At 24.9% G+C, this 11,083-nt stretch overlaps 1 protein-coding gene and 1 long non-coding RNA gene across 2 annotated transcripts; one reads left to right on the top strand and one right to left on the bottom strand.

Moving 5' to 3' along the window:
• Positions 1 to 2,899: 2,899 nt before the first annotated feature.
• LOC110008993 (uncharacterized) lies at positions 2,900 to 4,867 on the bottom strand. Its single transcript, XR_002283812.3, has 2 exons — positions 4,777 to 4,867; positions 2,900 to 3,217 (listed from the first exon to the last, which is right to left on the bottom strand). It is a non-coding gene; the product is annotated as an uncharacterized LOC110008993 (long non-coding RNA).
• Positions 4,868 to 10,009: 5,142 nt separating this feature from the next.
• Positions 10,010 to 10,588, top strand: LOC149496654 (uncharacterized). The gene has a single exon (XM_089720402.1). It carries the CDS (start codon positions 10,010 to 10,012, stop codon positions 10,586 to 10,588), a length of 579 nt encoding a protein of 192 aa, XP_089576528.1.
• Positions 10,589 to 11,083: the final 495 nt, after the last annotated feature.

The raw sequence follows: 11,083 nt of genomic DNA, 5'->3' as shown, positions 1-11,083 counted from the left end.
GGTTAAGTGAGTCTTGTTGACGTATATACAACTTGTGCAACCCGCTTAATGTCATAAACAGGTTAAGTGAGTTGTGTTGACCTGTACACGACCATGTTAGTCGACCAAAGTTTATTTTATTAAAAAAAATGAAGTGTTTTTTTAAATTTATTTTTATGTTTTTTTTTATTAATGAATGATCAGAAAAAAAAAAAAAAACTAAATTTTTGACTTTTATAATGGTCGATAAGTGAGTAAATTCTGCACCCATACAGAATTCTTAATCTATTGACACATTTCTAATAAACTTGTTATAATAGGTTAACAGGTTACAAATTTATTGTTCAAATACTATTTTTCAATATATAAACTAGTTTTATTGTTTAAATAATACTATTTTTCAATTTTTCAATTTATAAACTAATTTTTATTTTTATTGAACAAATGTTAGACTCCTTGGGCCGAATGGGAAGCCTACTGGCTGATCCTAGAAGCGCGCAGGTGGGAGGCACGCGTTGAAGGTGCGCACTGTGGTCCACGGTTACTGCGACGGCGTCTTCACGAGCTTATCAAAAGCCCAGGCTTGGGCCTTTTTGCAATCTTTTGTACCTTACAGAACTGATTATCTTAATTTAATATCAAAAATATTTTTTGTATTATTTTTATAGTATCCAAAGATATGAAAATTTATAACTAATTTGTTGTAAAAGCATGAACTAGAATGAAAATCTAATTAATACTGATTGAAAGCCAAATTTACTAAAGGAAAAAATTTTGAATATCATATAATAATTTGCAAATAATTTTTTAAATTGTTCGGAACTTAAAGATATTAAAGTTATAAATAATATATTAGTACAAATTTATCAATTTAAGTTATAGAATTTTTATAATTAATTTTGATATAAAATTAAGAATTTAAGTTATATTTGGGACGTAATTGTTTATAACTTTTACCAATTTTTGATCATTAAAATTTTTCTTTTATTATTATAATCCAGAAAAAACTTAATATTGGTAGAAAATATTTATTTTTAATTTTATTTTAGAGGAAAACTAAATAAATTTTTTATTTTAATTGTTTATTAAAAGGATAATTAATATCTTTATTATTATTGAATAATTTCTATTAATATTTAATAATGAATAAAATAATAAGTAATAAGATATATGAATAATAAATGATGACCTCTTTTATAGATAGCAAGTTATTAAAGATTTTTAAATCCAACGATTCACAATAAAATTGTTTAAATCTAATGAAAATGAATGTTTCTATGTAGATATAGAATTTTAAGTTTCTGAACTGCAGTCTCATTCAATTTTTTTTTCAAAAAATACTCATGTTATTTATTTTTTTAGATATAAAAGAAAAATAAAATTAATAAAAAAAAAAAAACGCAGAGAGTAAAGAGTTCGATTAAAAGTCAATTTTCGTCAAAGATTTAACTCTAAATATTTTGGGATGGAGTAAGTATTACACACGTAGTTTATTTATTTATTTAGTTTTTTTTTTTTTTTTTTTTGACGAAAGACTAGTTGGAGACCGGATAGGTTAGGTGACAAAAGCCACGTGACTCAACTGTCATAACGACTTTGGTGAACTGATAGATTCGTGCTGTGCTGACTTGAGGGATATGCGAATAAAATTGCATTAATTTTACTTCAGTTATAAAATAATAGTAATTTTTTTATAAAATATTGATCGTTCAAACCTATTATTTTATAAACAGCTCTTTTGTTAAAAATATATTTTTCATTCTCAGAAAAAAAAAAATTTCACAAAATATTTGAAAATATTACAAAATAGTAACATTCGTGCATATTATTTTTTAACTATCAACTTTTAGTCTTTTACAAAAAAAATAGTCATCTTTTATAAAATATTATAAAACTAAACCTATTATTTTATAAACGAACGACTTTTAAAAAAATCACATTTTATACAATATTTGAAAGTATTACAAAATATTGATAATAAGAACTATTATTTTGTAAACCAAAAAAAAAAAGATATCTTTTACAAAATGTTTAAAAAATATTATAAAATATTTAACTTCCTTTAAACCACCAATTTTACAACATAGCAGTCATATTTTACAATATATTGAAATTATTATAAGACTGTATAGAAGTCCGTGCGTTGTATGAACTATTTTATTACTTTATTATTATACATTTTATTAAAAGTTACTTTATTATATATATAAAAATAAATATTTATAAAAAAAATTACAACTGAAAAGAAACAAATAAAAAAATTATAAAATAAATAAGTATAAACTAAAACAGGGTAAATGTATACAATACAAAAGTCGTTGACAAATAAACATTAGTTAAATATTTTTGCAAATAAGCTAAGAGTTAAAGAACATAAAATGCAATAATATAAAGATATATAAATATAAAAATAGATAATAATAATAAATAAATGGACAAAAAAAGAAAGTTAAATTATCCCATTTAAAACAATATTTAAAAATTTAAATAAATATGGATAATTATTTTAAATAATCAATAATTTTAAACTTAAAATTAAAAAAAAAAAAGTATCTTAAGTGATCTAATAAAAAAGAAAAAATTCAAAATTCAAATATAGATATAGATAATTATTGTAAATGAGTATTAATTTTAAAATATAATTATTATATATAATTTTTTAATATTTAGATAATAAAATTTAAATTTAAATTTTAAGAATATCATTTGTATTTAAATATATTTTTAATTTATAATATGTAAATTATTTTTTAATTTATTAGATGTTATCTTATAAATTCCTTTTATTAGCTTGAACGTATTTATTGAATTAAATGTTTTTTCTTTTTTTTTTCTTTTAAATCAATTATATAAATGTTTACTTTATTAATATAACTAAAGAGATTTCTCTCTAATCTTCTACCCCAGCAAGCAAGCAAAATAATAATAATAATAATTAATATTAAAGACTGACATTTCATTCATAAGCATAAAAATTTCACAGACAAATTGAAAAAACTATTACTAAACATACTCAATATCATACAACTAATTGTACAAAGATTAAAAATAAAAAACTATTTTCCTAAAAAGTCTTATTTATCTATTTCCTTTCTTTGCTCATATTCTTGCCTCCATCTCCACTTCTTCTTGCATGAAAAAAAAAAATAAAGAAAAAAAAATTAAACTAGAAAGTCAACATTACCTTAGTTGAAAGAGAATATCTATTCCTTTTCTTTGCTCTTATTTTTGCCTCTATCTGCATTGCAACAAGAACAATACATATCAAAATAAATAAATAAATAAATACAAGTTTAAAAATTTGTAGAGCTCAATCAAAATCTAAAAAATGAAAGCAAAATAATTTAAAGAAAAAATAAAAAAAAAATAAGAAGAAAACAATTGTTAGAAAGTTCATATTCTTCGGTCTTTGATAAACAATTTGTTGGACAATACTGAACACACCCGCGCCGCACATGAAGACTTAGGAGAAAAAACTTTTGTCTTAAGAATACTCTTTCCATAAAAAAATCATTGAATTGAGAGGTAAATATGGATATAGATAGGCAAAAAAATTCTAAAGTTTTACAATTTTAATATTCAAAGTTTTAGATTATATATATATACACACTTAAAAATTATTAAAAAATTAAAAATTTGTAAAAAGAAAAAGATAAACGAAAATGCTAAACTAATAGAATGTCAACTCAGCTTTTAGAAGTTTTTTTTTCTTCATGATTATATATGCACTAGGTGAAGGCTTGCGCATTGCGCATGTTATTTTTGTTGTATATTATACTTTTAGTTTTTACTTTAATTTATAATTTATAAGTTGTTTAGTATATATGGTTTCATAGTATATATAGACTTTTCAAAATTTAGATAATAAAATTAAAATTTTAGATTATTAGGCATTTAATTTCAACCAGATTAAATAAACTCTTTACATATAAATACAAGTTAAACTCATTTTATAAAATGATTGTAGAAAATTTGATGGAGTTTTAAAATTGTAATATTATGTAAAATTTTATATTTTATTCAATGTAAATTTAAAATTATTGTATTTAGTAATAAGAGCTAAAATTTTTAAATTAGAATATTGAATGATATTATTAAATATCCCTTAATTAGTCATAGGTCTTGAACTTATTTCTTACTAACACATTTAATTAAGAGTATGTTATGATTTCATGTAAGAGTTCAAACTAATTCATTTAATTTAAATTTGGATAACTGAATGATATAATTAGTTTTATATAAATAAAATGTTTTAAAAAATTAGACCACCAAAACGTATTAAATTAAAATATTATCATAAAACAAAATTAATTATTTTTATATACAATAATCATATATCATTTTTTTATACAATAATCTTATACTATTTATTTTAAAACCTAATTGTTCAAATCATCCAATACAGTAAAAACATGGCATATAGTTCAATTCTGCTGTCTTCTCTCAATACAGATACCAAAACCTTTCTCAAGCTTATCTTTGCAGAAATACTTCAGCTCAACATGGTAGCAATTCCCAATCTTTTAATCTTTAATAATAAGGTAGTAAATTTGTCCACACAATCTGATACTTTTAATACAATTTCTTACATTATACATAAGCAATCCACCTTTAACGTATTTCCTTCTGTACAAAATGCTAAAATGGAACCATCATAAATTAACAACACAATGTAATAAAATTAAGATAATGATAAATAATTCATATGAAAACAATTCAAAATTAAAATCATTATTTAATAACATAATTATAGAGTTAAAAACTCTTCCAAATTCAAACTGTAATTTCTAATGGTACCTGCTTATTGCTTGACTAAGCTGTCTCTCGTAGCATTGCACGTTGCTCATGAAATACGGCTCTTGTGACCATAAGAGAAGTGAGATAAAATGAGCTTTTATAGAGATAAAGATGAGTAGTTTATAAGAAAAATCTCTTAAATATTGATTAGTTAGAGATTAGATATTATAAGAGATATGATTAGATTGTTAGAAACAAAGATTAAGATAAACTTTACAATTTAAATGATTTTATATAGATAACATATAATATAATTTAAAATTTAAAAAAAGATATTTATGCAAAGAAAAAAAGGGAAAAAACCTCAAAAAAATTTAAAAAAAAAAAGAAAAAATGGATAGAAAAGCTCAAAAATTTCTAAAAAATAGAAAAATAAATTGCTGACAAAGCAAAGTATTATGTCAGCATTTTAAAACTATTTTTTACTTCAGGATTATATATATATATAGATAGGCAATCGGAGTTATTATTATGTAATCCAACAACTTTACAAGAAATATCCACTCTTTATAAATTTTTAAAAAGTATTAAAAACAACCTAAAGCTATAATTTTATAATTCAACAACTTTACAAAAAATAATAACTTTTTACAACTTATTAAGAAATATTACAAGATAGTAGCGAATAGAGCTATTAATTTAGAATTATGTGACGTGACCATTGAAAAATCATAAGTTATTAGCACATGCTTTTTCTAGCATCTTCTTAATCAAATCATTTGAAAAGGGTATAATTTTTGGTTTTGCAATAACCAAATTTAAGATTTGCATGTTCAAATTTATTCACAATTGAAAGATATTATAGAGATTGAAGACACAATTAAATATAGAAAATCAAGAATCTAACTAAAATTGTGATAAGACAATAATTGAATACTTAATAGTTAAAAATCTACTTGTTCTTTGGAATAATTTGAAAAAACGTATAATGATTAAAAGTTCATCATAAATAAATATAAAATTTTAAAATTGCAAGTGTTTATAATTCTGTAGCATTAAAATTATTATTTTATCATAATTATTGCTATGTATGGACATAAATTCATATAGGTACAATGTTGAAAATCTATCAAATTTGTTTTCTAATTATATTATTATTATTATTATTATTATGTTTAAAGTCTATAATAGTTCTTGACCTAAAATTGTCTATGATACTTATTCGTGGAATGTGCTATTGCAGTAGCAACATGGAGAGTAAAGATTTAAGATATAATTTTATTTTATTCCATGTCATTTTATTATTGAATAAAATAATGATCTCTTGATAAAATTATGAAGTCTGCTCAACTGGATTTACTGAAGTGAATATAATAACATATAATACTGAACATATGGTATCGTCCATTCAGCTAGATCTAATGCATTTTTTAAAGTGAATGTAATAACACATAATATCAAGTATGCACATGAACAATGACAAAAATATGCTTGTTGCTGAGAATATTAATAAGATCACAGTTGAAGTAATAATATTAGCAATTATAGTAGCCACATAAATAATTAAGAAAATAAATCTTACCACCGGAAGTGATACAAATAATATGACATGTATGAATAATAGTCATGTACTTATTTTACACCAAAATATAGAAAGACAAATTTAGTTTTGCTGGTAAAAATTATCTATAGCCTCCAAAAGTGTAATTATTACGATCTAGACGAATAAATTTCATGCATAATGCACTATTATTTCCCTAATATTTCAGAATGTTATTAAAACGAATAAATTTCATGCATAATGCACTATTATTTCCCTAATATTTCAGAATGTTATTAAATTTCAAGATGTTCATTAAAATGTATATCATTTAGAGATAATGATTGAAATAAATATGATTGTAAACCGAAAGTTTTCAAATCCAAATACTTTTATCATTTGGCATAAGTAATAGGACCATCCCAATTAATAATGATGTAAAAAAATTAAAATTCTTAGATGGTTATTTATCAAAGAACTAGATGTATCCTTGAATCAAATAAATTTTTAATACTTAGTTTGTTCTCAAAGTAAATTAATTATTAAGCTATCACTAAGTAAGTTCAAATTGAATTGCTTGCATTTATTGGAATATACAAAAGGCAATTTATGGATCAATTCATCTACTATATGTACCATTTAGATATCTTATGGATGCATCTAAAAAATAATTACATGATTATTATTAACTTGCAACTTGAAGTTTGTAAAATTATTTGTGAAATAAATTTGATTAAGAACACAGAAGATTATACTATTAAGACAACTTGTCTTCCAAATGATGGTGAATCTACATCTATATAAGACATAAATGCTTACGTGGCAATATGTTAGAACATAAAAGTGATGATGTGGCTTTTTGTTTTTTTTATAATTAATCTTCTTTTATTTAATAAAAATTAATTTTTTTATTAAATAATGGAGTTACAAACTAATAAATTTAATAAAGGATTTCATTATAATTAATATATAATAAATATTAAACTTTTTATTAAATAGTTTTTATTCTATAAAAAAACTACTGGAGTTATAATAGAGCCATAGTTGATAAAAATTAATTCTATATAAATATATAATTTCTAAAGTATAAATGCTTATGTGGCAACGTGATAGAATATAAAAGTGATGATGTCACATGTTTTTCTTTATAATTAATCTTTTTTTATTTGATAAAATTTAATTTTTTATTAAATAATGGAGTTACAAACTAATAAATCTAATTAAGGATTTCATTATAATTAATATATAACATTAAATTTTTTATTATAAATAAATTAATTGGGTTATAATAAAGCCATAGTTAATAAAAAATTAATTAATAATATAATTAGATTAACAAATAGAATTATAACACTAATTTCAATTCACTAAAATTTATTTTATTAAAATTAAATATTTTTATATTCCATTTAATTTGAATATATAAGAAGTTCAAAGAGAAAAATAAATAATTAACTAATATATAAATCGAGATACAATAATTTAATTATAATAATTAATTTTACTAATTAATATTTCAGTTCATTATTTGAGAATTTCAAAAAAAGCGTACAATTTTACATTTCATCATTTAATTAAAAATACAAAAGAAAATTATTTAAATTAAAGCAATGCAAATATAAATTACAATAATTTTTTTAAAATTACATTCAATTTAATTTAAAAAATAGAGCATCGCGATGGTACATAACTAGTTTATATATAAAACCTTTGGTGACTACAACATATATGTTAATTGAAATAATTATAAAGCAATTTTATTGTTGTTTTTACTTATTAAATGATTGTAATTAATTGCATAATAATTATTATGAAAACATTTTCAAAAAAGTTTACTATAAAAATAAATCCATATTTCTGTAAAACGATATGTTATTACATGCAATAGTATTTATTTAGATCAAGCCAACAACTTATCATCAGTTCTCCCCTTCATAATTAATTTTCGTTAAGAATTAAATATTACTATAGAATAACTTTTGAATGTGTAGTATATTATCTAATTGCTCCATCACGACAAACTAAGGTGTCCTGAAAAGAAGTTGAGAATATATATCAAATATAAATTTTCATCTAGAATTAAATATCTAGAATTTTTAAACTAGTGAAGCATCTTTGATCAAATATTAATTGTTATATCCTAACATTAAAAATAAAATAAATAGCTGAAAATAAAAATTACTTAAAAATTATTATCATTATAAGATTTCAATCATCTTACAAGGCTATTTGAACTAGAAGTTCAAAAGTTAATTATTTTATAAATTGAAGTTCAAAAGCTAATTCTTTTATAAATTGAAGAAGAATTGCCAAACATATTTATTGATTAAAAAAAGAGTAATTAAATCTCACATATCAGTTGCAGATGCTCCTATAAAAATTAAAGTTCTTACTCAGTTCTCAATAATTTTTTAATCCTTATTTTAACTTTTCAATTTGGATCGGACCGTAATTTGGTTCCTGATTAAATCGGTTGGATCAATCGGTCCAATCCGATTTTCAAAATAACAATTATTATTGTTGTTGTTATTGAGCAATTGAAAATAAGCATTAAAATTGTTGATAAACTATTATCAAACTTCAAGTTGAATTTTTATCGAGCCCAAACTTAAGCTCTTATGAGTCTAAAAAGAGCTTTAACTCGAGCTCTTAATGAGCCTAAATTTAAGCTAGAACTCTAGTTAATATAAATGAGCTACTAAACAAGCTAACTCAACTTATTTATGCAAAAAACAAGTTTCAAATGAATCGAACTCGAGCTTAATATATTCTAAATTAACCGAGCTTAATCTTCAAAATCAAATTCCCAACTGAATTCAAACTTTTATTATAAGCACTTCATGAAGTTAAATCTGAACAATTTAAAGATTTACTCAAGTCAGCTGAAATAATAGCAATAAAGCCGCCGTAATGAGTTAATTCTTTGAAGAATCAATTCGAGAGAGATAGAGATCATTCCAAAAAATTCTCATAAGAGAATCAAATGACTCTGTAAGAATAAGGAAATCAATCAGAATCAGAAAAATAAGGAAATTGGATCAAGCAAATAAGGAAAAGATCAGAATCAAGCAAATAAGGAAAGGATCAGAATCAGAAAAATAAGGAAATTGGATCAAGCAAATAAGGAAAGGATCAATTGCAATTATTGTAAATAATCTATAATAATTATATATTGTGTATATAAACTCTGTAATTCACAGATTGAGAGGTATGAAAAAAGAATTCTTTTTAACCCTAAAAGCTATCATGGTATCAGAGCCTGTCTTTCGATCATTAGACCCAATTTCTGTCTAAGCTCATCACCTACCATTGAAACTTACCTGAAATGTCAGACGAAGTTAGCTCGTCTACAACAAAATCAATGGAGCAATCTATTCCAGTGAGCCAATTACTGGAACTATTTCAGCAAATCAACAACACCAAACCTACCACAGAAAATACGACAAGTCAAACAGTGAGTATCTCAGAAAAACTAAACAACCAAAATTATACCAAATGGTCCAGACTGATGTATTTGGCAATCAGTGGGAGAGGTAGGCTCAGACACATCACAGCCCCTCCACCACTAACCACCGATCCAGAATATCCCAAATGGCACAGTCAGATTCCAATGTAATCACATGGATCATAGAGAATATAGAATCCGACTTGGTGAATCAGTATCTTGATTACCCAACTGCAAGAGATCTGTGGAAGGGAATAGAGGCAATGTACAGTAGTGGTCAGGATGGTCTATAGATCTTCAATCTGACTATGAAAGCCAATAGCCTGAAGCAAGGTTCAGATCCAATCGAGAATTTTTACAGCAAGCTCCTAGCTATCTGGAAGGAAATTGGCAGAAGAATGCCAAATCCTATGAAATGCTCTGAGGACATCACGATCTACAATGGGCTAATGCAAAGGAACATACTGTATCAATTCCTTGCAGGGATAAATGATGGGCATGACAAGGACAAGAGACATATCCTAAATCGAGATCCTCTACCAACGGTGGAAGAAACGTATGTGATGATCAGAAGAGAAATACCTCGGAGAGAGATCATGAAAGGGGAGCCATCATCAGGGTTAAACCCCTTAGGAATAGGGAGTGGCTTCACCACCAGAAGCCGGTCAGACACGGCCAAGACAGAGGCCAAATCTTCACTCCGGTGGGAGGATGATAAGAGTGGTCTGAAATGCTCGCACTGCGGAGGTTCAAGGCACAACCGAGAGGGATGTTTCAAACTAATTGGGTATCCTGAGTGGTGGCCAGATAGTAAGAAGAGGACCAAGGGAGTTATCGCCGTCGCGATGGGCGATCTTGGGACCACCGACACTAGGGGAGACAACTAGCCTCTTGAATTTGGTGGAATGGCAGGCAGAGCATCACAGAAAGGAGGAGGCAAAGAAGCGACTGAGACACAAAAAGGGAATCCTAGGGTTCTTAGTGTGGAGACACCTGATAAATTTAAGAAAGGGACTCAAAATTTTGAAATTTTACAAACTAACCCTGTGGACTTTGTTTCTTTGGACACTAACCACAGAACCCATAATAATGTTGCAATTGGATCTGGAAGCATGGAAAATTTGCAAATTTACCCCGAGTTTTTTGAGAACATTCATTCTATCCCTTTGGCTACAAAAGATTACAAAGAGGTACCTAGCATGGGCCTAATTGCTAAAAATAAACCCTCAAAGAGATAGAATGAATATTTGACTGTGGAGCTACTGACACTATGTCACCAGATGCTTCAGATTTCCATACTCCTATTAAACCCCGAAAAAAATAAATTCAAACAGCTGATGGTGGTCTTGTACCGGTTGAGGGAGCGGGCAATATTGATTTTT

The sequence above is a fragment of the Jatropha curcas genome, chromosome 4, assembly GCF_041381405.1.
Source record: "Jatropha curcas cultivar XTBG-Jc1 chromosome 4, XTBG_Jcur_1.0, whole genome shotgun sequence".
Taxonomy (NCBI): Eukaryota; Viridiplantae; Streptophyta; class Magnoliopsida; order Malpighiales; family Euphorbiaceae; genus Jatropha; species Jatropha curcas.
The sequence above is the reverse complement of the archived record's forward strand: the minus strand, read 5'-3'. Positions and strand labels throughout refer to the sequence as shown.

Coding starts and splice junctions, on each gene's coding strand:
- LOC149496654 (XM_089720402.1), top strand. CDS start 10,010: ATGAAAGCCAATAGCCTGAAGCAAGGTTCAGATCCAATCGAGAATTTT.